General features: G+C 35.8%; 2 protein-coding genes across 5 annotated transcripts in view; one reads left to right on the forward strand and one right to left on the reverse strand.

Moving 5' to 3' along the window:
* Positions 1 to 26,505, forward strand: part of LOC123314909 (E3 ubiquitin-protein ligase RNF19A-like) — a 45,309-nt gene that overhangs the window by 15,138 nt on the left and 3,666 nt on the right. For 2 of the 4 annotated variants that reach the window (XM_044900357.1, XM_044900358.1), the window contains 8 exons: positions 13,967 to 14,196; positions 14,683 to 14,801; positions 15,236 to 15,431; positions 16,327 to 16,441; positions 17,269 to 17,459; positions 17,735 to 17,879; positions 18,099 to 18,235; positions 18,545 to 18,642. In XM_044900357.1, the coding sequence (XP_044756292.1) occupies positions 14,031 to 14,196; positions 14,683 to 14,801; positions 15,236 to 15,431; positions 16,327 to 16,441; positions 17,269 to 17,459; positions 17,735 to 17,879; positions 18,099 to 18,235; positions 18,545 to 18,642 (1,167 nt within the window). In that variant the 5' untranslated portion in view covers positions 13,967 to 14,030. The remainder of the gene's footprint in view (positions 1 to 13,966; positions 14,197 to 14,682; positions 14,802 to 15,235; positions 15,432 to 16,326; positions 16,442 to 17,268; positions 17,460 to 17,734; positions 17,880 to 18,098; positions 18,236 to 18,544; positions 18,643 to 26,505) is intronic. The other 2 variants (XM_044900359.1, XM_044900360.1) reach the window with 1 other exon arrangement.
* LOC123314910 lies at positions 21,449 to 24,615 on the reverse strand. Its single transcript, XM_044900362.1, has 2 exons — positions 24,059 to 24,615; positions 21,449 to 22,600 (listed from the first exon to the last, which is right to left on the reverse strand). Exons 1-2 carry the CDS (start codon positions 24,386 to 24,388, stop codon positions 21,671 to 21,673), a joined length of 1,260 nt encoding a protein of 419 aa, XP_044756297.1. The 5' UTR covers positions 24,389 to 24,615; the 3' UTR covers positions 21,449 to 21,670.

A 26,505-nucleotide genomic window follows, 5' to 3' on the forward strand; every position in this document is an offset into this window, starting at 1 on the left:
GGAGGCTTCTAGTTTTCGAGGAGTGTTGGAACAAACTCTTATCAGTCAATAAAGTATACTTCTTCAACATAATGAAAAGTTGTCAGTTCCAAGATTAATTTTGAATGCAAGAGGATGCTATATGCTCCTTTGACTTGTTATGCCTTTCGATAGATCGCGGTAAATTTTTCAAATCTGAAAACCCCGTTTTGAACCATGAACCTATATTCTGTTTGATGAGAAAATACTAAATATGGCCAGCAAAATAATTTTTCCCGTTTGATCGATCCAGTTAACCAATCACATTTATCGTACCAAACAACACTGAAACTTCTATTCTGACGCTTTCGGTAGACTTTAGTGTAATTAAATTTGGTGGAGGTCTTGTAAAGGTTTTAACAACGTGTACAGTTAATTCTCAATATTCAATTCTATTTTATTTTTTGATCCGTATCAGTACTTACCCCTAACGCCCTAACAAAACAACCTATCTTAACAAGAATATATCACAAATTTCCCGAAGTTCCAGTTCTCCACGAAGTCGTTACATTCAAATTGAAAATTTAAATCATAACAACTACCGCCGGACAACGCCCCTACCGTCGGAGATCAAGCGAATATAGTCGAAGACGGCACGAAAGAATCAATGGAGAACAGGGGAGCTGAGCCTCCTCTGGTACATTTTACGGGCGAATATGGTACAGTAAGTCAGCTGAATTCTTGTTCGGATATTATGCGAGTCCAGAGAACGTATGCGTGAGTTACACTATCAACGGAGGCAGCAGGCCCAACAGCCTCCGTCTGTGGTAGGAAATATTCACATTCGACGCGGCGGACGCGTACGCAGCCGGTGGATTGTATGATTGTTATGCTGGATTTTTATGAGCGGAGGACCGAAAAATGAACTAATTTTTATCTGAATATCTAGTTCAGGTGTTCGGAAAATTTATATAGAAATTACTTTCTGAAAATGAGGACATGCCCGAAGTGAATGTAATTTAGCTCTAAGCTTTATGAGGAGGCTTAGCCTCCCTTGCCTCCTCTGACGAGCCGCCCTTGATTGATATAATAATAATAATTAGGTATTTATTGGTACCTTAAGACATTTACAATGTATAGGACAAGTCAAATGAAAAATAGAAAAATCAATTCTAGTGAATTCACTAGAATACACGATACATATATGAAATATTTCAAATTTAACCTATTTGATACTTTTTGAAACGTTTATCTGCAATATTTCAGTAATGTTGTTTGAACAATCTGTTGAAATGTGACCTACATGAAACATTTCAAATGAAATCTATTCGATACTTTCTGAGACATTTCGTCATATGTATCAGAAATGTAGGTGAAATGTTTGGCGGCATTGCGCAGGCGCGATTTCATTCTAATGCCAAGAACCTGGCAAACCGCAAACTCCGCTGACAGTCATTAGATAGCTGGGCATGTGTATTTTTGGTGATGTTGTGTCTAGTCTAGTTAGTGTTATGTGTTAGATAGTGTTATAAATCATGTCTGAAAAATCAAAGGTAAGTTATTTAGATTACATTTCATAAGATGGATTCGGTAAAGCTTCAAGATAACCTCAATTTTGGTTAATGAAAATTTAAAACGGCTCAGAAGTACAAATGAGAATTCAAATACGCTACGACTTGAAAACCCATCGAATCAGAGCGAACTGCAATCAACAAATGCTGAGACAATAACATCAGATATACCAGTTGAGATAGTAACAGATATGCCAGTGAATATTACTGAACTATTAACTGACGGGGTGTCTACACAAATTGGAAATATTCCGGATGTTCCTTTTACTGCTCAAAATGAGCGGAAGAATAATGATAGGGCGTCTTCTGCAAGTGAGATCATAGACATTTGTATAGCAAGCAAATACATAAAACAAAGACATGGTACAGTACTTGATCGAATTTTACTGTAAAATTTTATATTTTTCAGATGCAGCAATAACAGGCTATCAAACAACGGATAAAGAATTCGAGGGTGTTGTCAGCAGCTGGTCACGGCAGGCAAACCTCCGGTACATCAGGAAAAAGCATCAGGGAGAAAACAATAATACATGAATGATTATATGTACGAGAAAAATTATTCTACTCTCCATTTCATTATAAAAATATAAATTTCTTGAATTTGTTATCAGGTGTTTTTATTCCATAATATTTTGTTGTTTGAAGTAGAATATAGTGCACAGAAAAGTTACAACCTATACATTTCATGGAAATGTGTTGATTATTACTAAGTTCGAAAAATACACTCCGTCGCCTCTCTCTACTCATATTGTTCTTTTTATCGAGTTTAGTTTAGAGATTCGATTAAAAGAACGATAGGAATAGAGAGAGGCGATGGAGTGTATTTTTCGAACTTAGTATTATATAAACTGAGTGGATATTTCAGAAACATTTGAAAAACACGTTCCGCTGCAAACGTTCCAACAACGTTTCATTAAGCTATTTATAATTATATTCCAGAAATGATTCGGAAGCGTTTCGTAGATATATTCTTTTTCCATGTCTTTGAAATGTTCTATCGATGTTTCGTTGGTACGTCTATGAAACGTAAAAATCGGCGGACATTAAGGATCTCATAAATGTGTCGGATATATTTCAGAGCTTTACTTTGAAATATTTCATGTTCCAGTGCAATGTTTTGGAAACATTTGTTAAATATAAAATTGTTTACTGGGAACTTATTCTACGATGACATTCAACGAAAATCCTGTAGTAAACTTTTCGCATTTTCACTCAAACATAAAATTCTCAGATGTCACCACTTTTTTGGGTCTCCCAATAGAAGGAAATTCTTTGTCATCCTCATCATTCACAATCTTTCTGATTGTGGAAATATTCAGCTGAAATATAAGCTGTTTAGATTTAGATGAAACATAATATAAATTCTCTTACATTGAATATGTTTGCTACCGTCTGACGTATTGTGGATTTTAGAATATCAGGGTATAACTATTTGAATTAGTGAACCTGAATTCTAAATAGCACTTCCTGAAATTCTGTCTCTTTTTTCAATCACTTTCGTCATTTTCGTAATAAAAATTGATATTAGTTGTGGCAACGGCGTTATAACATTAATGACATTTCATGAGTGCCAACCTTACTCCATTCTAGTTACAAAAACTTGAGAAAATTGTTTCATGGCCAACCGACTGCTAAAATAAATGTGAATGGAGTAAATATGGTTTGGTTTTTCCTCAGTGTGACGCCAATTTGAAATGCTCTATGTTTACTTGATAAAAAATGTCATATTTCTATCTCTTAGTAATAGTAATACTGTCATAGTAATACCTATCAATATGTCATTGAGAGTAAATCTAATGTTGCAATATATTTTGGATCTCCGTTGAATCTCTATGATAAAATGGGGATTATGAATATCTTCTCGACGCCATGGTTTGCACATTTATGTTTTCTACGCGAGCGAAGCTGCTGGCAAAGGCCAGTAGGTCATGAAACCGTCACCGACGATATCTGGTACGACCTCAAACGTCACACGTTCGAAGAATTGAAAAAAAATCGATTTGCCCAAAACGTCCCGCTTCAATTTCACTTTTATCATCACTTATACCTATATTGAACATCGTGGTAATTGCCTGTGCGATTCCGGGGCCTTGGCCCCCTTTTCTTATGGCAATTAATCGCCGGCTAAGACCGGCTCCGATCTGCTCGTTACTCGATTGTATATACGGTTCCAGTAGAGCCCCAAAAAGATTTCTTCATCGAGTGTCCCCCTATTACCGAATCGTTTTGTAACACGACCGACAATCTCATCCACGGATCTGGAACCGGTATCTTTAATGGACCCGAAAATTGGGATCCGAAATTGTTGGGCAATGGACGTGCGTGTATGTTTTTATTGTTATTAATAGATTTTAGGTCGAAAATTCGTTTATTTCTATCATGGTGAACGTTTTATGGACATTATCTTTTTTGCGTTTTGATGTGATTGTCCTTTGAGCTACTAATTGAAATAATAGAGGGGTATCCGATTGTATAATTTTATTTATAAATGTTTTTATAATGTTTTCGAACATCAAATTGGAATTTTCTGTTCCAAATGAATTATTATCGTACCTGGAATAATTACCGTTTAATATTGTATCAGATTGTAATTGTACGGTGTCAATATACATTTCAGTTGTTTATATTCTGTTTTTTATCAACTACACTGCTCAACAATTCATAGGGATCACTGATCTTCCATTAATTTATTTGAGGAGTATTTATTCTCTTCAAGATGTTTTTTTTGTTGATCAGATACAGGAGTATGTTCAGTTGATATTCTTGTCTCTTTCAGAAAAGTATGAAAGTTAGAAGAACATTTTTTTCTGAAAAAAATTGAATGAAGAGAAAGCCTGGTAAAGCTGGTACTAAGATCCCCACAAGCTCATCTCAAGCTTTCTACCCTTCGAGGCATACTTTCGAGAAGACCATTTTTGAAATTTTGAAGTGAATTGGTGGCTCTATTTCATGAAGTTTCAGTTCTATCGAAAAACAAATGTTACATTCTATAGACACTTTTTCATGTAGAATGCAGTAGCGCAGTAAAAGATTCTTTTCAGTGATATAGTGGTAACTTTCATTTTCTGAATATAAACCCATAAACCCTATGTACTTATAACATATTTCAATCACATATTTTTTCTGATTCAGAATATGTAATATACGTCGTGTATCTAATTGTTCTTTCAATAAAAAACTCAAAAACTAATTCGGTCAGGTTGGCAGCTCATTTTCATTGATAATATGATGATTTTTGCTGAGAAGACTTGATGAGAGACTTTGAAGGTCTCGTTCATTCCGGATATTAGAGAAGATGCATGGAAAATTAGGAAATTACGAGAATTTCTATGATAACTTCATATTTATCTATAGTAGTACCAGAACAGCTGTCTTTATTTGTGAAGATGCTTGCAAAGGCTGTAGTACGAGTATTAAGATCATTTTAAATATCCGGAATGAAAGTGAATTAAAGTCTCTCATATTTGTTATAATAATGAGGTTTATTCTTTGAGATCTAAGAGGTTGTTTCAATATTAATATCTGAATAATAAATCGAAGGAAATCCACTAAAGGCAAAGCTAGTGTGGAGATATTCAACAGTATGGAAACAATAAAGAAAGATAAAGTTCATTATCATATCATCAGTGAAAATGACCTGCTAACTTGACCCACCTATAGTTTTTGAGTTCTTTTCATTGGAAGAACAATAAAAGACATGACGTAGGTATATTATATATTCTGAATCAGAAAAGTGTAGGTTAAAATAAAATTGGGTTAATATTTAAAAAAAAATGAAAGTTACCACTCATCTCTGACTACTTCACTGCATTCTACATGACAAAGTGTCTGTAGAATGTAACATTTGTTTTTTAATATCACTGAAACTTCAAGAAATAGGGGCACCAATTCGAAGAACCGAAAAATAAGTTTTCACTTATAACTTGAAAACAAAAGAAGATAGAGGGATACGATTTTGGGCATTATCCATCTTTTGAAAGTAGGGGTCAGCTGTACAGGGTGGGCAAAATTGGTGATACCTGAATTGCAACTTTTTCAACCCAACGAGATAGAGGAAAATGCATGGCACATTACGGTCGTCTTTTTTCGAGAAACTAATAATGCCATCAACTGCATTACTCTATCTTCTTTTGTTTTCGAGTTATAGGTCAAAATTAAAATTTCAACTTTGGTCATCATCTCCGTTTCTGTTTAAGCTAGGATGTTGAAATGAGAATGACTTAGAAAGACTGAGGGTGAAGTATAATATATTTCTGAAATTTTCATAAAAAAAACACAACTTCATGTTATAGCTCAGCAAATAAACCTGTAGGAAAAATCATAGTACGCCACTGGATAGCTATCAAAAAAGTGTCTGTATAATGTCTTCATTTCAACATTATATCACAAACAGAAACGGAGATATTGACCAAAGTTGAAATCGCCCAAATTTAAATTTTGGCCTAAAACTCAAAAACAAAAGAAGATAGAGGAATGCAGTTGATGGCATTACTAGTTTCTCGAAAAAAGAAGACATGAATGATGAATGGTACCTACATTCATTTTTCTCTATCTCGTTGGGTTAAAAAGTTGTAATTCAGGTATCACCAATTTTGCCCACCCTGTACATGTAGAGCGTTTCAGGTTAAGATAATAAGGAATAACGCTTTCACGTCAGTGAGAACAATTTCACGACAAAGTGCTGAACATCGCTAATAGATGTGCTTTTCAAATTAATTGTTATCTACATTGTATACCTATCCATTTTATCAGATTATACTGCGATGCTAACTTAATTAATATTCAGGTCTGCCTATAGACAACATCGTCGTTTCAAAATATTTCCTACTTCATGAAACGCTTCACTGCTCTTATTTGTAATTTGCATCATTTCAAGGGAATAATTTTCATGCGATTGATTTTTGAATCCCATTCATACTCGATCATTCCATCTGTTGACGATGACGTGAGAAGTTTTTTAAAACGCCACAGTTTAACGGACTGTAAAACTAGCTGCTCGACATTGAAAACTTAAATATGTCCATCTCTCAAACCGAAAATCAATGGATATGACCTCTCGCATGCCATAAAGGACTTGATACGAGATACTGTGTAAATAAAGTCGCTTTCATTTCCTCACGTAGCGAAGTATCAGTTTATGTTTACTAGGTGACAAGTGCGATTTTCCGAGAAAACTACGTAGGTGTAACGTAAGAAGTCGTAACAATCTTATTTTAGTGGAATTGAATTATCCTGGTTCGCCTGGTCTCTGTTTTCGGATGCCAAACAGGTGGGGAAATTATGAATTCGAAAGATCGTTATTGCAGCTCAGAAATGGGAGTTTCGAATCGGTCATCGATCGAAATTTTCTGGCCTTTTTCCCGCTGACATTGAAGAGGTGATGTGAGAGAAAGTTATTTTCGTTCGTTAGTTGTAATTGTGGCCTAACAGGGTAAAAGTTTCGACCGTTTGAAGTTGCGATTGAAGGTTACGAACGTCTATACAAAGGAGTCAGGTAGTTTCACCCTGCTCTTGGATAAATAAATAATTGCTTTAGCATTTTTACGTGCTGAATTGTTTTGCTGGAAAATTCTCATTGGTGTTCTCTTCCATCATCCCAAACACGAGGAAAAGAAATAAAAAATCATAAAAGCAATTGGTGTTAAAAACACAAAATAACAAATAACAAATAATTCTTGTATGAATCTCCACTTCATGCTTTTTCAGAACCTTCAAACTTTAAGGCAAATCCATTTTATTTTGTATGATGAATGGAATAATGGAAACCAGAGCAGTTTCAATAAAACCGCCTCATTGTTACTTCCTAGTTTGTGTTTGAAACATTTCGTAATTACCTTTTCACCAGTAGACGTTATTAGAACTGAAGGACTATCTTTATTTCCATCTTTACTGTGGCACTCCATTATTTAATTTGATTTCACGGCGAAAGTGGTAATCATTATTAGATATTTTGATAGTTCCAACTCATTATTAGTTTTGAAATTAATTTCTCGCCTATTGTAGTGATTTAGAACTTTTCTCAAGCCAGTCTTAGCGATTTCGTGGAACTTGTATAAGATAACACAGAACAATGGCATCGAACAAAGAGGTCACTATGCAATAAGCTCACAGAATCCACCACGTCTTTATGTCTGTGAATTTAATGAACTTTACTTACTTACCCATAGAGTACCTAAACCTTGTAACATCGAATTTTTGAAATATACGATGAATTCTTTCATAAATTTGTTGTAAAACTGATGTTTGTATTGTGAACCATTCTCGAGTTATATTCAATAGGTTTAGGAAAATGTTTGTTTTGTCACAGCGAGTTGAATACGAAATTTTCAGGATCTAAATGGTGGATGGACCGTGTAACAAACTCTTCATTTAGAAACATTTGAAAAATTCATTTTGCAAGAAAATGGTGTATAAGTTTTTAACCGTACTAATTTTGGTGTTTCCCGAAGCACCTGTTTAGAATTTTCATTGTAACAGTGAGATAGAATGATTTTTGCTAAAGCAATAAATAAATAAAAGACACCTCACGTATCGCACCTTGTAGGAGCTGTAGCACATTCTTCGAAAAAATCAATTGAGTTTGCCTGAATATTCTTGATATTACAATACGCAAGTGAGTTATTGACCATTAATTATGGTACATCCTCTATGTCAATGAAATGTGTACTTCAATGCTTTCAAATGTCTTCGAAAGTTTTTTATTACAATACAATGAATAAATTTGGTGTTTTGCTTTTTTCATCGCTTTGTTGAATTCATTTGTTGATTCTAAGTAGGCGTATTTCAAATCTAAAATGCGATTTATGAGAATTTGCCGTTGGAAAAGACAACATGTTAATCATCGTTTCAAAGACTGTTTACGTTTTTTTTGGAGAAAGGAATGTTTGGCTATAAAAATATTAGCTTTGTTCTTGCATTCGTCGAAATGCCAGTTGTTGTCATGGTCAAGCTGAGTCAACGATGTGTACTTTCGTTTGTGTTATACATATTTCCGAAGCTTATGAAACCGAATGATTACTTTATCCTGGGAAATGGTAGTAGTCTAGCGATAATGCTTCCATACATCATTTATTGTTGTTACCCTGTGAAAAAATTGTTCAGCTTGGATGAATTTTGTATTTTTTTAATATACTAACATACAGCGTCACTAAGAAAATGACCAATTATTGGCAGATGGCGTTAACGTATTCTGCATCTGCCCATTACCCACTTTTCCTAATTATTTAGGGAAATAAGCCTTTCATCTCGGAGGATTGTTGTTGGTTTGGTACATGATTTTTTTGTCACAATTCATTTCCAGAATTATAAACAACCTCTTGGGTATGCCTACGTGAAGATTTGTTGAACCACTTAAAAGTTGATCTATTCAATTCTTGAACCCTGTATCGTGATACAGGGGTGTCAGTCTCCAACAACTCAACAGGACTTACCGAAATTGATATAATGTTCGAAACAATGATTCTCCCAACATCTCCATTGTGAATCACAAAGGAAATAATTCGAAAGCTCAATCCTCGACTTCGTTATCTACCAAAGAGCCAATATTATGTGTGATTCGATAAGTATATCACGAGAATCACAGGAAGGCAAATGAAGTGTGCATCATGTTTTATTTATAAGCTTCGTTTGGTGAGATCGTGCTAACAAAGGAATTGGAAGAATGCTTACATCAACTCTTGGACGTCTCGTTCCTTATTTTATTATTTGTTTTGCCAGCAATACTCGTTGTTCTTCGGTGATAAATAATTTTGAATAGTGCTGGACAGTCAAAGTCAATTATAACTTCACATTCGTTTTATTCCTTTTATCGTGATGGTTGAGTAGAGATAGAAATGTCCTTCTACTGGAAAGAACTGTACCTACTTCTCACAACTAACGAGCGTAGAAATAAAACAAAGGATCCTTATTTCTAAAATTTCACGCTTTCATGGTTTTCAAAGCATAATATTCTATACTGAGCACCCAGCTTAATTAATTATCATCATACCGAAGCTAGTGGGGTTTGCTTTTTTACAAAATACTAACCAGTTAATATTTTGGCAAACCTCTCTAACTTATGCCGACAATTAAGCGATTTTCAAGGTACACTCTGAATATCGAAGTTCAGAAGCAAAATATTCTGGTCGAGGAAATGCAATGTACATACATTAACTTCTAGCATATAATCGCAACTTTGCAGCCGTTATGTAAATATGTTAATCTTTTAGCACGCACAGTATTCGAAAGAGACTGCATTAGAACTTTGCTGGTAAAGTAACCCAAGTCTTGTTTCAGAAAGTGAAAGTAGATCTTTGGAACAGTAATATTAAAAGGTATATCATGACTTCGTGAGACGGGTTTGGAACAAGGAAGTTAATATTATTTTAATTGAAAAGTTCGAATGTTTGGTATTTACTTGACGTTGCTGATTTTGAAAGAAAAAATCTGTCGAGGTAACCTTCTAGACTTTTAGTCTTCCTTGGTGGTTTTAGGTCCCGAAAAAAAATTGAAACAAATGTTCCAATATTACGCTGATTAAAATGAAGGAATGTGTGTACCTATGGTTCGATGATAATGTATATTCACATTCCAATTTTATATATTTATTCAATTAATAATACGCAAACGATCGGAGAGCTCGTGTTTTACAACTTGCATCTGCATTTTGTATCTGAAGCGTAATTGGAAAATGTTTTTTCCGCAAATATTCGTCATAACGTGGTCAAGACTATCAGCTTGTCTTTGGTAACTTGGTTATGTTTCATAATAAACAATCTGCTCTGGGCAGGAAGTGTTTAAAGCGTTAATTTCATTTGGAAAAATAAAACATTTTACTAGGAGCGATTCTATTATTCACGACATAGCTATAGGTACTCTATCTACTCGTATTTGATTCAATCAAAAAAGTAAGTAAGCATGTCTGCATATCCCTCAACAAATAGGTACTCCTTCAGAAATTATCACCAGAATCGTTATAATTTTCCAATCCATCATTGATCTACTTTTTGAGATCTACACCCCTACTCTGTATGTTGTTCTTATGATAAAATCTTTCCACTTATGTAATAGCGTGATGTTTCTTTTGATTTTTCACAAATATTTAGTTCTTGAATTTTTATTGTTCATTGTTATTCTTGATTTTAGATCGCTTCAATTTTTTTTTCTTATATTGGACTCGAAACCGATTTTGGAAAGAATAACATTCAATTGTTTGAGTGGCTGCTGTATATACTTTCAAGATTAATATTTCAAATATTTTTTAGCTGTATTCATAGTGAAATAATGTTTATTCAGAATTCTGATCTACCACCAATTGCTCTGTTCGATGCGGTTTAATAGAAATACTGTCCTGGCTGATGGCCAATCGAATTACACCGTACTATTTTTGGTTCGGAAACTAATCATATTTGTTTCTATTACGAGAATGACCTGCGATAAGATAATGCGAAATTTGGATTGTTTATGTACGATGATATTGTAAAAATGTATTCCGGTGAGGTCATAACGATTTTCGTATATACTTCCGCGTTATCTTCAAGTTCAATTTAGTTAAATAGGGAAGATAAATGATTGTAAATTGTTTTGGCAAGGGACCTTGAAAAGTAATAAATAATTTGAATATTGTATTACTCTATGGTGCTCCATCTTGAGTCAATTTTTGCAATTAAGTTGGTACTTGAAGAGTACTAAGAAAAAAAAAATCACATTGTTTTTATGATTTGAGAACATCCAGAGTTGGGGTATACTGAATATTATCCGTCTCCTGATAACTGGAGGTGCTTATCAGTCAAGTTATCATAATTTGGATACTTGTGTGAATCTTGGATTACCACCCTATTGTAGAGGTATCAGTTTTCACTATTTTCCACGAAGAAATGGGTATTGCATAATGACATATGTCGTTGTCCTCATACAATGGTAAGGTTTTTGTACAAATCAACTGCCAACAGAGCCATTTTGCGACTTCCTAGCCAGCCATGAAGCTTGCTATCTGTGGAAAGGTCAAAGAGAAGCCCAGTCATTCATCTTGGTGTTGGACCAAAAAGGTTCCCTAGTTTGTCAATTAGAACTGAGGAAACTGACAGGCATCCTCACTGGTCACTTGTCTGTGAATTATCAGTTGCAGAACATTGGAAAGTTTCCTTTGGATAACTGTCACTTTTATGTCAAGAAGCCATGCACTGAGACTGCTGAACACCTGCTTTGGGATTGTGAGTCTTTTTATCGAAAAAGGTTCTTCAAGCCAGAACAAGTGTTGGATGTAGTTTATTGAGACTTTGCTGCCTGACTGGTACACAGGGCACTATAGATCTTGAGATCGAGGTGTGTGCATAGCCTTATCACCCTTTCTATAATCCAAGAAGATGCATGAACCACCTTGGCTGAAGCATCTGATCCTTCCTTTTAAGGTCAAATTGAGCTTTTCGATGTTTTTAAAGGATCTTTCATATGGATCAGGAAGATGGTGGGTACCAAAACGCAGCCTTGGGGAACCCCAGCATTCGCACTGATTTGTTTCAGGGGAGAAAAGTTGAAAGTGCTCCTTGGCTGCTTGCATTTTGCCTTGGATTGGATACTTTCATACTCGACTCTGAGCAACTCCGATAGCATTAGTACCTAGTGTTTCTGTTGAAAGAAGTTTAACAAGAGAGGGTAGTGCCCTAGTAGCCATCCTGTTGCCGCCACTGGAATAAATAGACTACAATCTCTCGGTTTGTTTTCCAGCAGAACGAAGACGATTATTGTTATAATTAGATATGACATTCGCCTTACAGTTTCTTTCTCTAGCCTCCATGACGAATCTGGAGTAAATCCATCTGACATTGAGCAAGAGCCGTTAGTTGCCCGAAGGAACGGTATCTCACAGCTTGTATGACGTACGGAACGGTCTAGAGACCAACCATCACTAATGAATGATTCAGTTTCGGCAAACAGAACGATAGCGGTCGGGACCTTACAACTGTTTCAATTGTAAAATTTTAATTAGTCAAATTGAATCGTAATTTGTCTTCGTTATTTCCTCGTTACGCAGGCGGTGAACCATAGTCGCGAGCACGTATTGTTTTCCACTTTATGCTAATTGTTTACTGTGTAGTGAATGGCAGGGATTAATGGGTTATACAGTGTGTACCTCTCAACCGGAAATATACCCGCAAAGTCGATTTGGAAAATGAAAATTCGATTTTTCACCAACATTCAATTCTCTATTTGCCCATTGTTCTAAACCATGTGATCTATCTAAGTTGAGAAATTTCAATTAATTTTGGCTTTGTTAAAATCGCTTGTAACAAAGATATATGTGAAAATACCAATTAACATGAATACTTTTTGTATCGTTCGACGAAATAACAAACCTGTTATGAATTTACGAATTGTGCAATGTTTTTTTATCGGTTCATCAATGCAGAATTCATATTTCAGGATGTTTTCATCGATATTATGTATTTATGTTTACCAATTTTCGATTTCTTCATCTTTTGTTATTGAATTCACTGAGTAGAGGTCATTTTTCAAGGTTAGTTCTGAATATCCCAAGTATTTTCATTGAGAATTAATGGATCGTGAAATAATCGAATTGAAGTGATGAAAACCCACAATAATTATGAGGAAATTATATATTATTGCAAAATGAATGGTTGTAAGTGTTAAATATCTGCATTTACTTTCTGCTACCTCATTATACTAGGTATAGGACTGTAGGGAAATTGTTCTTTTTGCTTTTTCGAATTGAAAAACAATCTACGTTGATCATTTTCGATTGACTCATATTAGCGAGAGCCACTCAGGTTGTTCTTGGTCAATGTTTTCGACACCAGTATTATTGTTTACAGAGGAAGTTTCATAATAATGAAAGCATCGTGTGTATTGCTAGAAACCTGAGGGAAATAGATATGTCAAGTTCAAGACTAGTTCATCATACTATTATTTACGTATCATAATCAGTGTTTTCAAACAAATTTGCAAGTTTCCATTGAAATTAGGCTTATTTATTTCTATTAAACATCAGGAAGTAACTCTTTGTGAGGGTTACTGAGATAAGAATAGATACGGATTTTCACAATGTCCAGATAATATTTGAATGGCTCTAGGCCATATAGGCGATAGAAGCATGAAGATAGTTCGAAATTGTTCAATAACCTTCATATAGTTGGTGATGAACTGAGGTTTTTATATCTTGTCATAAATGTACAACTGTTCAGTGAGCGAAGGAAAAGGTAATAATACCTACATTGTTTCGGCAATATTTGCATTTGGCAGTAAAAATTATATTATACCTATTTCGAATATAATTGCCTCGAAAAACTATGAAAAGCGTTATTCATTGTAAAATTTGAATCATCAATTGCAATTGTCATATGGCTTGTTGAAAAAAACACCCTACCATTCACTTGATATTTTTGGTTTCAAGACCAACACTTTTTAACATACAATTCGCTAATTCCGTTTTTTTGTTTCAGGTTCATTTTTGAGGCATGCTCATACTAACGTAACATTCGAACACAGAAATTTCTCAAGATCGAGATGAAGAATTCTTTGGAAAAAGATGCGAACCAGTGCGTTGCAGGTCAGCGTAAAAAAAGATTTCCAGGCAGATGGTCGATCCGTCAATTCATCTATTCTAGTCCCTTACTAAATCGTAGACGTAATCAGGCTAACACTTCTACCCCTAAACCTTCCAGGAGCCACGGTAGGAAATGCTTTTTCCTTCCATTTTTAGTGGATCTTTTATTAATTTTCGTCAGCGTTTTGAGCTAAACTTTCTTCGAAATCACAGAATCAAAATCAAGAAATTTGGAACAAAAATCTTCTTGTTTTTCAGCCCGAGTTTTGTGCAATATTTGAGAACTAGAGAGATAGGTATATAACTAGCATATGTCAATATAAATTCTTCACTTCAGATTGATTTCTCATTTTATTTCAAATCTTGTGCATGGGAAATATATTTGAGTAGGAAATTACGTAATGAAAAATTTAATCGATGAACTATATTAAAGATATGCAAATGAATATTTTTCTGTTAATCCAGTGGAAGAGAAATGTGTTTTCGATTATGTGTCGCACCTAAGAAGGATGTAGTATTTGTATTATATAGAATATGTTTTCTTAAATTCTGCGTTCAGAAGTTTCGGTAGTTCACAAGCAAATTGTTAATTATTTCTTAATATATCTTCAGACAAGGAAACCGATAGTCGTCAAGGAAACTCCTCCAAAGACATAGAATGTGGTCTTCCCCCCAATGTGGAAATTCATCAGGCAGCTAGCAGAACTTCAGTATTCACGGGTAGCACCAAAGTGAGTATATTTCTTTTTTTTTAGACTGAAGATTTGACTAGCTTACACTATCATTAGGCGGCTCTTGCACTTTATCATGTTGTCATTAAAATAATATCAATAATTAGGTATTCCTGAACAATATTTTCTTATAATATATGATGTTTATTCTTTCTTATAAATAAGCAATAATATGTGTGAATTTATGGGTTCAACTTGAGTTTCCATCGATTAATAACTTTTGTTTTGTTATACGTTCTACTTTACAATTATTGTGCTATAACTTGATATTCAGTGGGAATATTATACAGGGCGTTTGATAGGCCTTGTGAACAAATTCGGAAAGGTCCTTTAGGTCTCGTTTTCAAGATACAGGGCGTTCAATGTATTCCGAATAAATAATGAATTGTACTATGTTTTCGACATTTTCCGATCATATTTTTCCTTGTTTTCAGAGTGCTGATGGTCTACCAGCTTCCCTAGAATGTCCGTTGTGCTTCGCAGAACTCGATCTAGAGGAATTTTTCCAAGTGGCAAGCTGCGGTCACCGTGCTTGTCTGCAATGCCTGAAACAATACCTGAGGGTTGAGATCACCGAATCACGTGTTATCATCACCTGTCACGAATGCCCGGAACCCATTCATCCGAACGGTGAGTGCATTTATAATTTTTTTTATTAGATACTCAAAAACTTCCATATCGAAATCGAGAATACCCAAATGAGTTTGTATTTTATATGATTACGGTTGTATAACAGAAAAATTGATTGTATAATTAGGACAGAGCCTTCTTAAGTACTTTACAGACAGCTGTGGTTAAAAAGCCATATTAGTTCAATATTTGAGTTTAAAAATGATTTATCTTTCAGTACTTTTTGGACATGTAATAAAACACAATGAAAATTGAAAAAATTTTCATGAAAAAAGGAAAACTTGAAAATCTCAAAGTGAAGGAAGTCCTACTTATACTTTTACGCACCTGAAGATGCAATCTTAATCCCGAAACAAGTGTGGCGGTTAAATTACTAGTGAAAATCACGTAATTCAGTTTCTCGTTCCTTTCCTGAATAATAATCATAAAAAATAGTGATGAGATAAGACAGCAAAACACAATCTGAGATATATAATTCAAAATAGACAGATCAACTTCTGAAGTGCCTTGGAGTATCTAAGCTAACTTACCTTTCTGATTATATTTTCGGTTGCGGTATCAGGCAATGGATTATACAATTTTTTTCTACTATTATCTCATCCATTATCTGAAAATCATTTCCTAAAAATCGTTTTCAAGGAGTATCACAGGCGTCTCATGGGATTGCATGTTCACATGCAGTCCTTTATTTTTTACTCCCTTTGTATAACATTCAAGTTTCATTATGGCATCATTGATCAGTGTTTCGTGAATTTGAATTTCTGGAGTGGACACTAGATACTCTCCATGGCTTGTCCTACATTAAGTCATGCTGAATGAATAATATTGAAAAGTTTCGATCTTACGTAGATAAACAGTTTCAATTAATTGTGAATTTTCCATTTTCATATTCCAGAAATAAAAATCATCCTGGACGACCCTGCTATGATGGACAAATACGAGGACTTCATGGTCAGAAGGGTTTTAGCAGTTGATGCAGATACAAGATGGTGTCCTGCTCCAGACTGCGGGTAAATAACATGTCAATATTGCATACCTTTGGTTGCACTTAAAAATCACGCAGAAGTTTTTTCGAAAAAAAATTTTGACCGAAAGAATATTTTTCATTTCATTTTAATTTTTCATAGTGGCATCTCCAATTTATCTAATTTATTCCTATTTTCTGTATTCAATGTTTTTCTCTTATGAGCATCTTTTTCATCAACGATTACATTTATGGTTTTATATCTTTTTCTGTGTTACAATGGTCATTTGGGTAAGTGTTTATCGAAGCGGCAATGCATTTTAGCAACCACCAATTAAAATTAACGACCATTAAAACTACCGAAATCCAGAAACTCTGGTCGAACCTATGGCATAACATCAATAAAAATCAAGCACTTATTCAATGTAATGATACCCAGCCCAAAAAACATAAATATGCACTTTCAAAGTTGATTTTTTCAAGAAACTCACGTTTAATACATCATTTTTTTTTCCTTTTGATTTGTCCCTATTACATATCAATGTATCTCAGTCTATAATTTTTATGATTTCTTATGTTACCAATGCGATATATCTTTGTATTTCATTATGTGAATGAATAAATGAAGAATAAGGAGACTAACCCTAAGAAACAACTTTTCTTGTGTTTCGCCCAACCAGATTGTTCGGTGTTGATCCTTTTTTGTACCTACTGTTTTTGTTTTGCGAGTTGTAGCTACAATTCCCTTTTGTTATATTTACCGTACTTTTTTTTCGGATTTGTAGCTTGTGGGTACCTATTTCAGGTTATAAGCGCTTAAAGAAGTTTGATGATCTTATAGGATAACTCTATCTCGTTGTATTTTTGTTCCAGATTTGCTGTTATAGCTAGCGAATGCGCGAGTTGTCCAAAGCTGAGATGCGAGCGACCAGGATGTGATTCGTTCTTCTGTTATCATTGCAAGGCTGAATGGCATCCCAATCAGACATGTGATGCAGCCCGCGCTCAGAGATCTCCAAACATTAGGTCTTCTTCGATAGCCTATAGTACAGACTCTCAGTATAGTAAGTATATTCTACTCCGAACAATTACATGGAGAAAAATCTTCCTACCAACTGAAATACAAAAGCAAAAGGTTGATTGTTTCTTAATAGAGGTCGACATAGATGTGATACCATCTAATTATTTCCAAGCACTTTTAGTGAAAACTGATCAGATGTGAAACTAATAGCAGTAGAAATGGGGTCGCTATTTTCAACACAACCTTTTGCTTGGGTGATAATTTTCATTTGGCAGAAACTTCTTGTTACTCCTCATAATGTACCAATAACATTTTCAGAAGAAGACATCAAGCCGTGTCCCAGATGTGAAGTATTAATAGTTAAAATGGACGATGGTTCGTGTAATCATATGATGTGCGCCGTCTGTGGTGCAGAATTTTGTTGGCTGTGCATGAAGGAAATTAGCGATTTGCATTATTTAAGGTTTGTTTCAATCATCCCAACAATTCTCAAATTCCCCATGTTCTCAAGTTTTCCTGATTAAAATCTAGACAGATTTGCCTTATAAAACAGCCCAACACTTGCACGATTCCTACAACAATACAAGTTGGTAAATAATGAATAAAAAAAGATTTTCTAAAAATTTACTCCATAAACGCTTAAAAATATCACTCAATGATGTTTTCATTACTTTTTTTACAGTCCGTCAGGTTGCACATTCTGGGGAAAAAAGCCATGGTCTAGAAAAAAGAAAATTCTTTGGCAGCTAGGTACTTTGGTTGGGGCGCCTGTTGGCATTGCATTAGTAGCTGGAATAACGGTTCCTGCTATGATAATAGGTAAGCAAACATTTTCATTTTCCTTTAAATTCGAAGAATTTAATTCTATTTGGGCACCCATTTTCCTAGTTTTCAAACACTTAAAGCTCATTATCATTGTGATCATCTGAAATGAAAGTGCGAATCTTTTAATACTTCTTATAGCCCGCAAAACATTCAAAAATCTAGTACAATATTGTAGTTTCGTTGATTTGTGAATGTTTGTTCTTTGTTGTGATGATTTTTTAATTAAGATTGTTTCTAATGTTTCTTTTATTCATGATATTAAAGTAACGCATTTTGAATATTCACGACTTATCATTGTTTCAGGTATTCCGGTATGGATAGGTAGAAAGATGTATACTAGGTACAAGAATGCCAATAAGCATAAGAGAAATGCTGCAATTGTTGGAGGAGTTTTAGCTTCGGTGAGTTCTTTTTTCGATTGTTGGTTACTGCTAGAAATTGTTTTTTTTTATTGGTTTCTTCCTGACAAGATCAGCATACATGCATCATTACTTAATTTAATTGAGAAACACACATAATGCAAAATAAGTTTTCAATGATAAGTTTATTTGAATGCATTTGCGTTTGAATGTTTTCTACAAAAAAGAGTACGAGTCGGACGAAAAGATCATGTAGCTTTGTCTGTTCCAGTTTTTACCCAAGCGGATTGGGTATGTCTCAAACCTCATGAAATTCTGAGGAGAAAAAACATGATAGTTCTAAAGCAAACCCGTCAAAAATAGTTTCAAAGAATTGAAATATACTTCAGACCGTGTATTTCTAGAAAAACGAAAGAAAAAGCTGAAAAAACATGATTGTTTAAAAGCAAACCCGTCAAAAATAGTTTCAAAGAGTTGAAAAATATACTTTAGCACCGTGTATTTCCAGAAAAACGAAAGAAAAAGCTATTGTGTTTACGGGGAATGGGTTTATATTCGTTGAGAATATGAAAGATTGAATTTCCTTGAAAAAAATCTCGGAATTATTGTACCACATCTATTTCCGCTATTTCCATCCTATAATTTACTGATATAAAACATGTACGTCAGTGGTTTGTGGTTATTCAGAGTGTGTAGAAGATATAGAGCTGTGTCAGATGAAGCATGAATTCATGTTTCGGTTGAACGACCATCAGACAAGAGAAAACAGAGTTACACAATTCACTGCATTATAAACTAGACTAGAGAATCATGCCGTTCTTGTGACACTGTCAGGAGATATAAGCGGGATCTTTTTGAAACTCTAATACAGAAATGATTTGCTATGAAAACGAGATAAAGAGAAAAAACGTAGTTATAAATAACAACCTTACAAGAATCAATGGCTATCTTTATAAAAACAATTCAATTTACTGTTCATAGTGTCTCAATACACCAAGTTTCTCAAATGATGCTTCACAAATAATTCATACAGTAGAAACACATATCTTGGAGGGTTTTTTTTCCAGAAAAACATCATAAATCTAAATGTGACACATATTCTAGAAAAGCAACTCTTGTAGTGATAAATCTCGAAATTTCATCGACCTTGGTGCAACCGTTCGGTGCTGAAAATTTTTTAAGGGTCAAGAGCTCAAATGGGGGTGTGTACTTTACATTGAATCGAATCTAACTTCAAGGGATGATATTTTCTTCATTTGTTTTGTTCTAGGACTCGGGCTATTTTTGGTAAAATGGTTCATTTTGATGAGTTCTAACTCCTTGTCATAAAAACGACTCATCTTCGAAAACACCCTGTAGTTCATTAACTAGTTCATCTTTCCAAACTGTGTAGTCCGTATACCCCTTTCGGGTTTCTGCGTTGGATGTTTTAATAGCTCATAATTGGGCAATTTAATGCTAGTTTGTAACGTGGGAGAGTCAAGTGAATTAGGAACTGATTAAACTCTGAGAGATGAGGTTTATGCCGCACATAGAAAAGTAGGCACACGAATAACATGAATCGATAAGTATCAGGCTATCAGGAAACGCACAAAGTAGTTATGGTATAATAAGAACGTAAAATCATGTGAAATAGGGCACCAATTAAGATCCCAAACTTTGTAATCAGGTGGTAAAGGAGCTCCATTAATCAAGGCATTAAATGAACTATGCACTCCATTCATTTGTTCTGTTCGATCAATAGTCCTAATTAGTTGGTTGCGATATAAGAAAAGTTTGTTCCAAGGGATGCAGGGATTCATTTGAGTGGTTATAAAATGTCTTGGGACTCAATATATAATACACAAAATTTGATGTACCTTTTGAACGTAGGTGTCAAATTAAGCATTGGTTTTCAAGATCTCTTTCAACGATTGAAATAATTCATGACGTTTTATCGAAAAATGCTTCAAATTCTAGACATAAACATACGACCTCATTTGTGTTTTGAATAATGAAAGATCATCAACATATCTAAAATTTCAACTTGTCGCTCAAGTTTTTTAACGTAAATATGTAAACAGTTATTTTGCTCAAATTATATTATCGCCGCATCTTCAGTTGACACCCTGTATAACTACAAAACCATATCCCGACCTCTCGAACTTTCCAATACGGAAATGTGCAGGCTAAACAGTCTTTGCGAACTTCTCAGGTTGACCTATAAATCTCAACGACCAACGGGATCGATATGAAGCACACTTTTCTTCCACACTTCCCTGAAATCCCCGTGAAGACTTATTCTGGCCGTGATTTATCTTTTGAAAGCCTCGGCCCATCGAAACTTGAGAAAAACAAGCCAGTGTATCTCGCGTAGACGGAATACTGGTAGCCGGGTCATTCCGTGAAAAACCATTCTGTTGAGCTGATTATGGGAGTTTCGAAACTATGCGAAATTCTCATTAAACGTACGATTTTTTCGATAAAGATAAACTGGATTTCTTAACATGGATGTTACCAAAATTCACAGTGATGTTCTGGATGGTGATGTACCACCAAAATTTGAGCGTTATCTTGCAGATAGTTTAAGATTTAGGCTTTGTTCCGAATAGAAATTCGCAAATTATAATCATTTGGACAAAATGGTAACGCGATCCTTCTTAGGAAGAATTTTCAGGAGAAAAGAATTTATTTCACTTGTCTATTTTTGAGAAAAAGTTGATATTGATATTTATAGTGTGTTGAGTAGTGCTCAAGACTCTTTGTCAATGAGAAATATTCAATTGAACGGTCAATGCGTTTTTTACTCCAATAATTCTGAACATTTCATTTTCTTTGTCGGTCCTTGGTAGGAAATGAAAGATGGTAGTTTTTCTGTAAATTTTTATTAGTACTCCTCCAATATATCATATATATAGTTAATAAATTCATCCGGAACTGTAAATTTCGTCATTTTAAGAGATTTTAGCGAGTATTCCAATAAAGAAGCTCTGTGAGGCGAATCCCCATCACTCTATAATTAATCGAACTAAATCGGGAAATCTCAGACGACCTGAGTTTCTAAACCCGACAAATTCGCTTCTTGCACACTTCAGGTTGACTGCCTTACAACCTCAGCAGTCAGGAGACCATCCTTGTGTAGGTCCTGCAACAATTCTAACAGTCTCTCCTCCATCTGCGCGTTACCCAAAGCTAAATCTACACTACCTATGCACAGTAACAAAGCCAAAAGTTGCGAGTGTTTGTAGTCTCGCTCCAACTGGTCCCTGTCGTACTCCAGGGTCGTTTCCACGTCTAGACCCAAGCGGCGACAGGTGCTCACTAGGATCTCCCAGTAATTGTCCAGGAGTTTACTGGTGTGCAGCCTCCTGAGCTCGGCGGGGACGGAGCTGACGAGGAGCAGAGCTAGATCGTTCGTGGCTCTGCTGTAAGTCACCATCTGCCAGTCCAAGATGGAGCATTGGCAGCTGGAGTCGTCCTCTTTGAACATGAGGTTGTTGCACCAAAAGTCCGTGTGCGTGATCAGCGCGAGAGGCTCCTTGGGCGTCAGCAGACTCTCTATGATGGCCTTGGTGTGCGGTCTCAGCTCGTTCAGCGCCGCCAGTATGTCGGCCAGTCCGGGTCTGGTCTCCAGGAACTGGGAGAGCTGCGGCAGGCCCCTCTCGATGAGCTGCTGGTAGGAATCCGAGGCTCGGGTCGTCTGGAACAGGAACGGGTACTTGTCCGTCAGACTCTTTGCCTCCAGGACCTTGTAGGAGAGCGACAGCGCGTGTATTTGTGCGATTGCTTGGACGGCGGCCTTGGTCTGTTTGAGGGTGAGGCCCCTGGAGAAGTCGGAGCATGCGTAGCCGCTCGACTTGATGTTCTCCAAGACCAGGACGGATTCTGGAGGACTGGGATCTGGCTCGTTGGTGCCAGCGAAGTAGTGTCCGTAGTAGCACTTTGGGATCGGTATCTTGATGTCCGATCCGTCGGAATCTGCCAGTTGGGCCTCCTTGAATTTCTCCAGGTCTGGCACTACCTGAAAACAAGATCAAACATGTATTTTCAAGTAAAGAAGAAACTATGGAATGGTGAATGATATATTATTGCATCATTTATCCATTTTTCAACTAGAAATCATAACCAATGAAAGTGTTTTTCTCATTTCTCTGAAAATATCGTGTAATTAGAAGAAACTGCGTGTTTGAAGTTTATTCCTGAAGCTGATACTGCCCACGTCAAGAATGTCGAGTTCGTGACTCCGCTACCCTAGCAGCAATAAGTTTTTTTTAAGTTGATAAAAGGAAACAACCTCATTGTTTCGAACCACTCTCAAAGATTGAAATGATTCTCTTTAATCGAATGATGCCAAGGTCACATCGATTACCGTTTGCACTTACCTAGAGAACGAATAAAAACTCGGCGAGGTCGATGATTTCAGGGATTGGAACAGTTCGTGAAAATTAACAGTGATTTGTTCGATCGAAATGGATTTGGATGAGGTTGATCATTTTTCGCGACATCAGAGAAAACATTTCGTGTGGACAATAGGAAATTAGTATTTAATTCATTCAATTATTTCCTGTGGAATCGAACAAATCGAATATAATTATTGAGTGTATCTTGTATGATATTCAGTTCATTCTTCTGGATTGTTCATATTATTTTAAATTATCATAATTGTTGGTTAAGCTTCGTCTTCCTGCAGCTGTTCTTGGTTGAATTATTATTAATGATTCACGTACACGTCGCTCATATTTCTCATGTTGAACCATCTAAATTGGTCGTATACAGAGTGAAAAAATGCTCGAGTAGGTCAATTTTAATTTCAATTTACGCAACCTTTTATACGGGATTGAGTAGTTTGTCTTGCATTTTTAAAAGGGTGGCGTATAGTTGAATTTTTAAATGTCAACCCTACCTTTTGTGCCAGAAAGGGATAGACCTTCTGTTGCTGAGGATGATTTGGACATTGTTGGGTTTTTGTTCAACCCTTTCTTTATTGGAATAATGGAATAGAATTCGAATTATTATTTTGAAATGAATGATTTTCTCTTCAGGAGAGATTAATGTTTTTGAAGTGTTATGTTGCATTTTTTGGAGGGAAGTATTTGATGAATTTTCTGAGCAAAAAATCATGGAAAACCATTAATTTTTGAATTTGTAATGAACAAAAAATGAGTTTTACGTCATCTTCTATCATTTCCTCGAGGAATTTACATAATGAAAATAGTTTTTCCATTATATATTTTTCCGAATTGATTCTCCTTCGACAAATTATAGCTACAGTTATAATATAAGCTAACATTTTCGGGAAATCACGATATCAAAGTAAATTTCTGCAGACTTGTAAATCATCAGAGGATCGAACGTCCAAAAGTTTATAATATTTGGTAATTCTTTATAAATTTCTTCGGAATTTAGAAGAGGCTAGGAGAAAATTCGAGATATTGGTATTCATTTTGGGAGTTTTTTTCGCGATTATCATGGTACTCACTTCGGTATAAAATTTGATCTCCCTGAGGTCGAACTGGGCCTCAGTGACGAAGAACCTGCTGAAAGGGTCCTGCGGCAGCATTTTTATGACCAGCCTGAGGCTGTGTGTGTCCGAGGAGCCGTCATTCTTGATGCAATACTCCACGGACACGGCGACGATGTGACTCAGAACACTTTCGCTGGGATCGCAGCCCGGCTTCACGTTGAACGCTATTATGGTGATGGCAGGGTCCTCCAGGTCCTTGTGGTGGTTCCTGAGGATGTTCTGCAGCCATTCCGCGGACACCGGCCAGTCGGACTCGCTGGTCGCGTCTTCCTCGCTCTCGGACATGTCGAAGAGAGGGTTCTTTATTAGGATCTCATCTGGAGTGGTATACGTGGGGGAGGTTGTTTGTTGGGCGTGGAGGCAACGTAGTTACTTTAGCGACCCGATACGTCACACTGAGCTCGTGTTTCGTCCGCGGGCGCGCACACTGCTGCTATCATTGAATAAAGTGGTCCTCCGTCCTTATTCTACGATGCGAGCAGGGTTGCCGGATTGGGCCGAGGTGATTTCCTGGAATTGTGCGGTTTCGATGACTCAGAAAGAATAATTTGTGGGAGACGTGAATTTCTTGGTTGTTCGATATTTCAAACTTAAAATTCTGACTCGGAATCATCAATTTTTCAATTGAAAATAGAATGACCAACGCATTCACCATTTTGCAACACAAAAATCCTCCTACTTGATATTACGATTGATGGATTCCAATACAAACTTTTTGTTTCAGTGGAGCACTGAAGGAGCCTACATTTTGCAATACTTCAATTGGATTAAACAGATTTTCACGCAATATGCTAGGCAAATTCTTTATGAGCATTCGCCATTTTGCAACAGTAAAACTGAGTTTCTTCAAATCCTTAGGCACCTTGATAAATTCATACGTGATGATATGTTTAAATGAACTGAGATCTAACTATTACAAAATAATAAATAAATACCGAAGACATGAATTTTGTCACTCACTCTGTATGAACCTAATTTGTTTTTTGACGTCACGTCGTTTGTTAGTTTAAAAATTGGCATATTTTACGTTCAGTGATACACAAATCTCTAGTGACTGTTTCTGTTTGAGAATCAAGGAAAAACAGAAAGAAGCTATGAATTTTTCACATTAAACCTAAGAGAGTTTATGACAATGCCAAATATTAAAAAAAAAAAGATTCGTTTTCGAATTTTTCCCAATTTTTAACTCTCACGATGTGATTATTGTGTTCAAACGCTCATAAAATCGTTGAGGATGAAGGTTAACTGAATTTTTGCCAAATATTCAAAGAAAAGCCTGGGCGATGAAGGAACAGCTAAAATTTCAAGCGTAGCTATAATTTTTCTCGTCATACTCGATTCCAACGACTCATAATTGAAAATTGTGATACGAAAGTGGAAGTTTTTCCGGTAGAACCGGCATCGTGGCGGAGAAACGATCCCAATCTCACGTTTGTAGTACACGTTCGATGGACGCCCTTCCTGGTGCGTCCTGCGCGTCGTCTGGCCGTCGTCGGTCTGAAACAAATTTCCCTTTTTGGACCTAGTATCTCCAGGACAGGAGCAAACACAAGAGAACGTCATTCCCGATACGCTAACTGCTTCATCGGTTCCGTATAAGCCCGTCAGTCGGGGTGTTTTTTTTTCCTTGCGTTTCGTGTCTTTCATTCGATGGAATGTGGGATGATTTTTTTCCACTTACGTGTTTCGACGCCTCAACTGGGTGTTTGAAAGATTTAGTCGTTTTTCCACGGGAAGAAATGCGATGGAAACTAATTAAATCAGACAGACTGTAAAGATTTGTATCAAGTAACATTATTCTGATGTGTTCTGGTGTTTCGAAATTGATTTGAAATAATCCAAGTCGAAAAATTGAACGGAAACTTCATATGAACCTAGGTATATCTGGAAAGGCTACTTCTTCTAAATACAGGGTGTTAAAATAAATTTCCTAAGGAAAGTTATGATTTTTTCCGAAACTAACTAGTAAAAATGGGTGAAAATTTGCACTCTTTTCGAACCTGTCTAAAATGAACTACAAGAATTGACTCTGTCAAGTCCACGCTCGTATAATACCAATACCAAGAGAAGGCCTTAGCAGAGAGCTTTTAATTCTTTTCTTCAAACATTTTTGGTAATTTTAATACGAAATCCATGTCTTCAGGATGATCATTAACTCAGTTTTTTCGAGGAGATTGGCACGAGCATAACAGAAATAACATACAAAAATATCGATGAATTCTTTCGCTAGCCTATAATTCCGAGCTTCTTCTCATTATATGATTCGTTTCGCAATCAACGACGCAGATGGTGATACGTTCGATCATTGATTTTTCCCGCAGGAATGCTGAGAGGGATCATCGCTTTAACTCTAATTGAGTAATAAGTAGGGGCTGTTGTCGACGTCAAAATCGGTCGGTGGA

This window comes from Coccinella septempunctata, chromosome 6 (genome assembly GCF_907165205.1).
Source record: "Coccinella septempunctata chromosome 6, icCocSept1.1, whole genome shotgun sequence".
Taxonomy (NCBI): Eukaryota; Metazoa; Arthropoda; class Insecta; order Coleoptera; family Coccinellidae; genus Coccinella; species Coccinella septempunctata.

Bases quoted from the DNA above. Each gene is read 5' to 3' on its own strand.
- LOC123314910 (XM_044900362.1), bottom strand. From the start codon at position 24,388: ATGTCCGAGAGCGAGGAAGACGCGACCAGCGAGTCCGACTGGCCGGTG. The intron at 22,601-24,058 runs GTGAGTACCATG...TCTTGTTTTCAG, and splicing joins AGATCAAATTTTATACCGAA to GTAGTGCCAGACCTGGAGAA.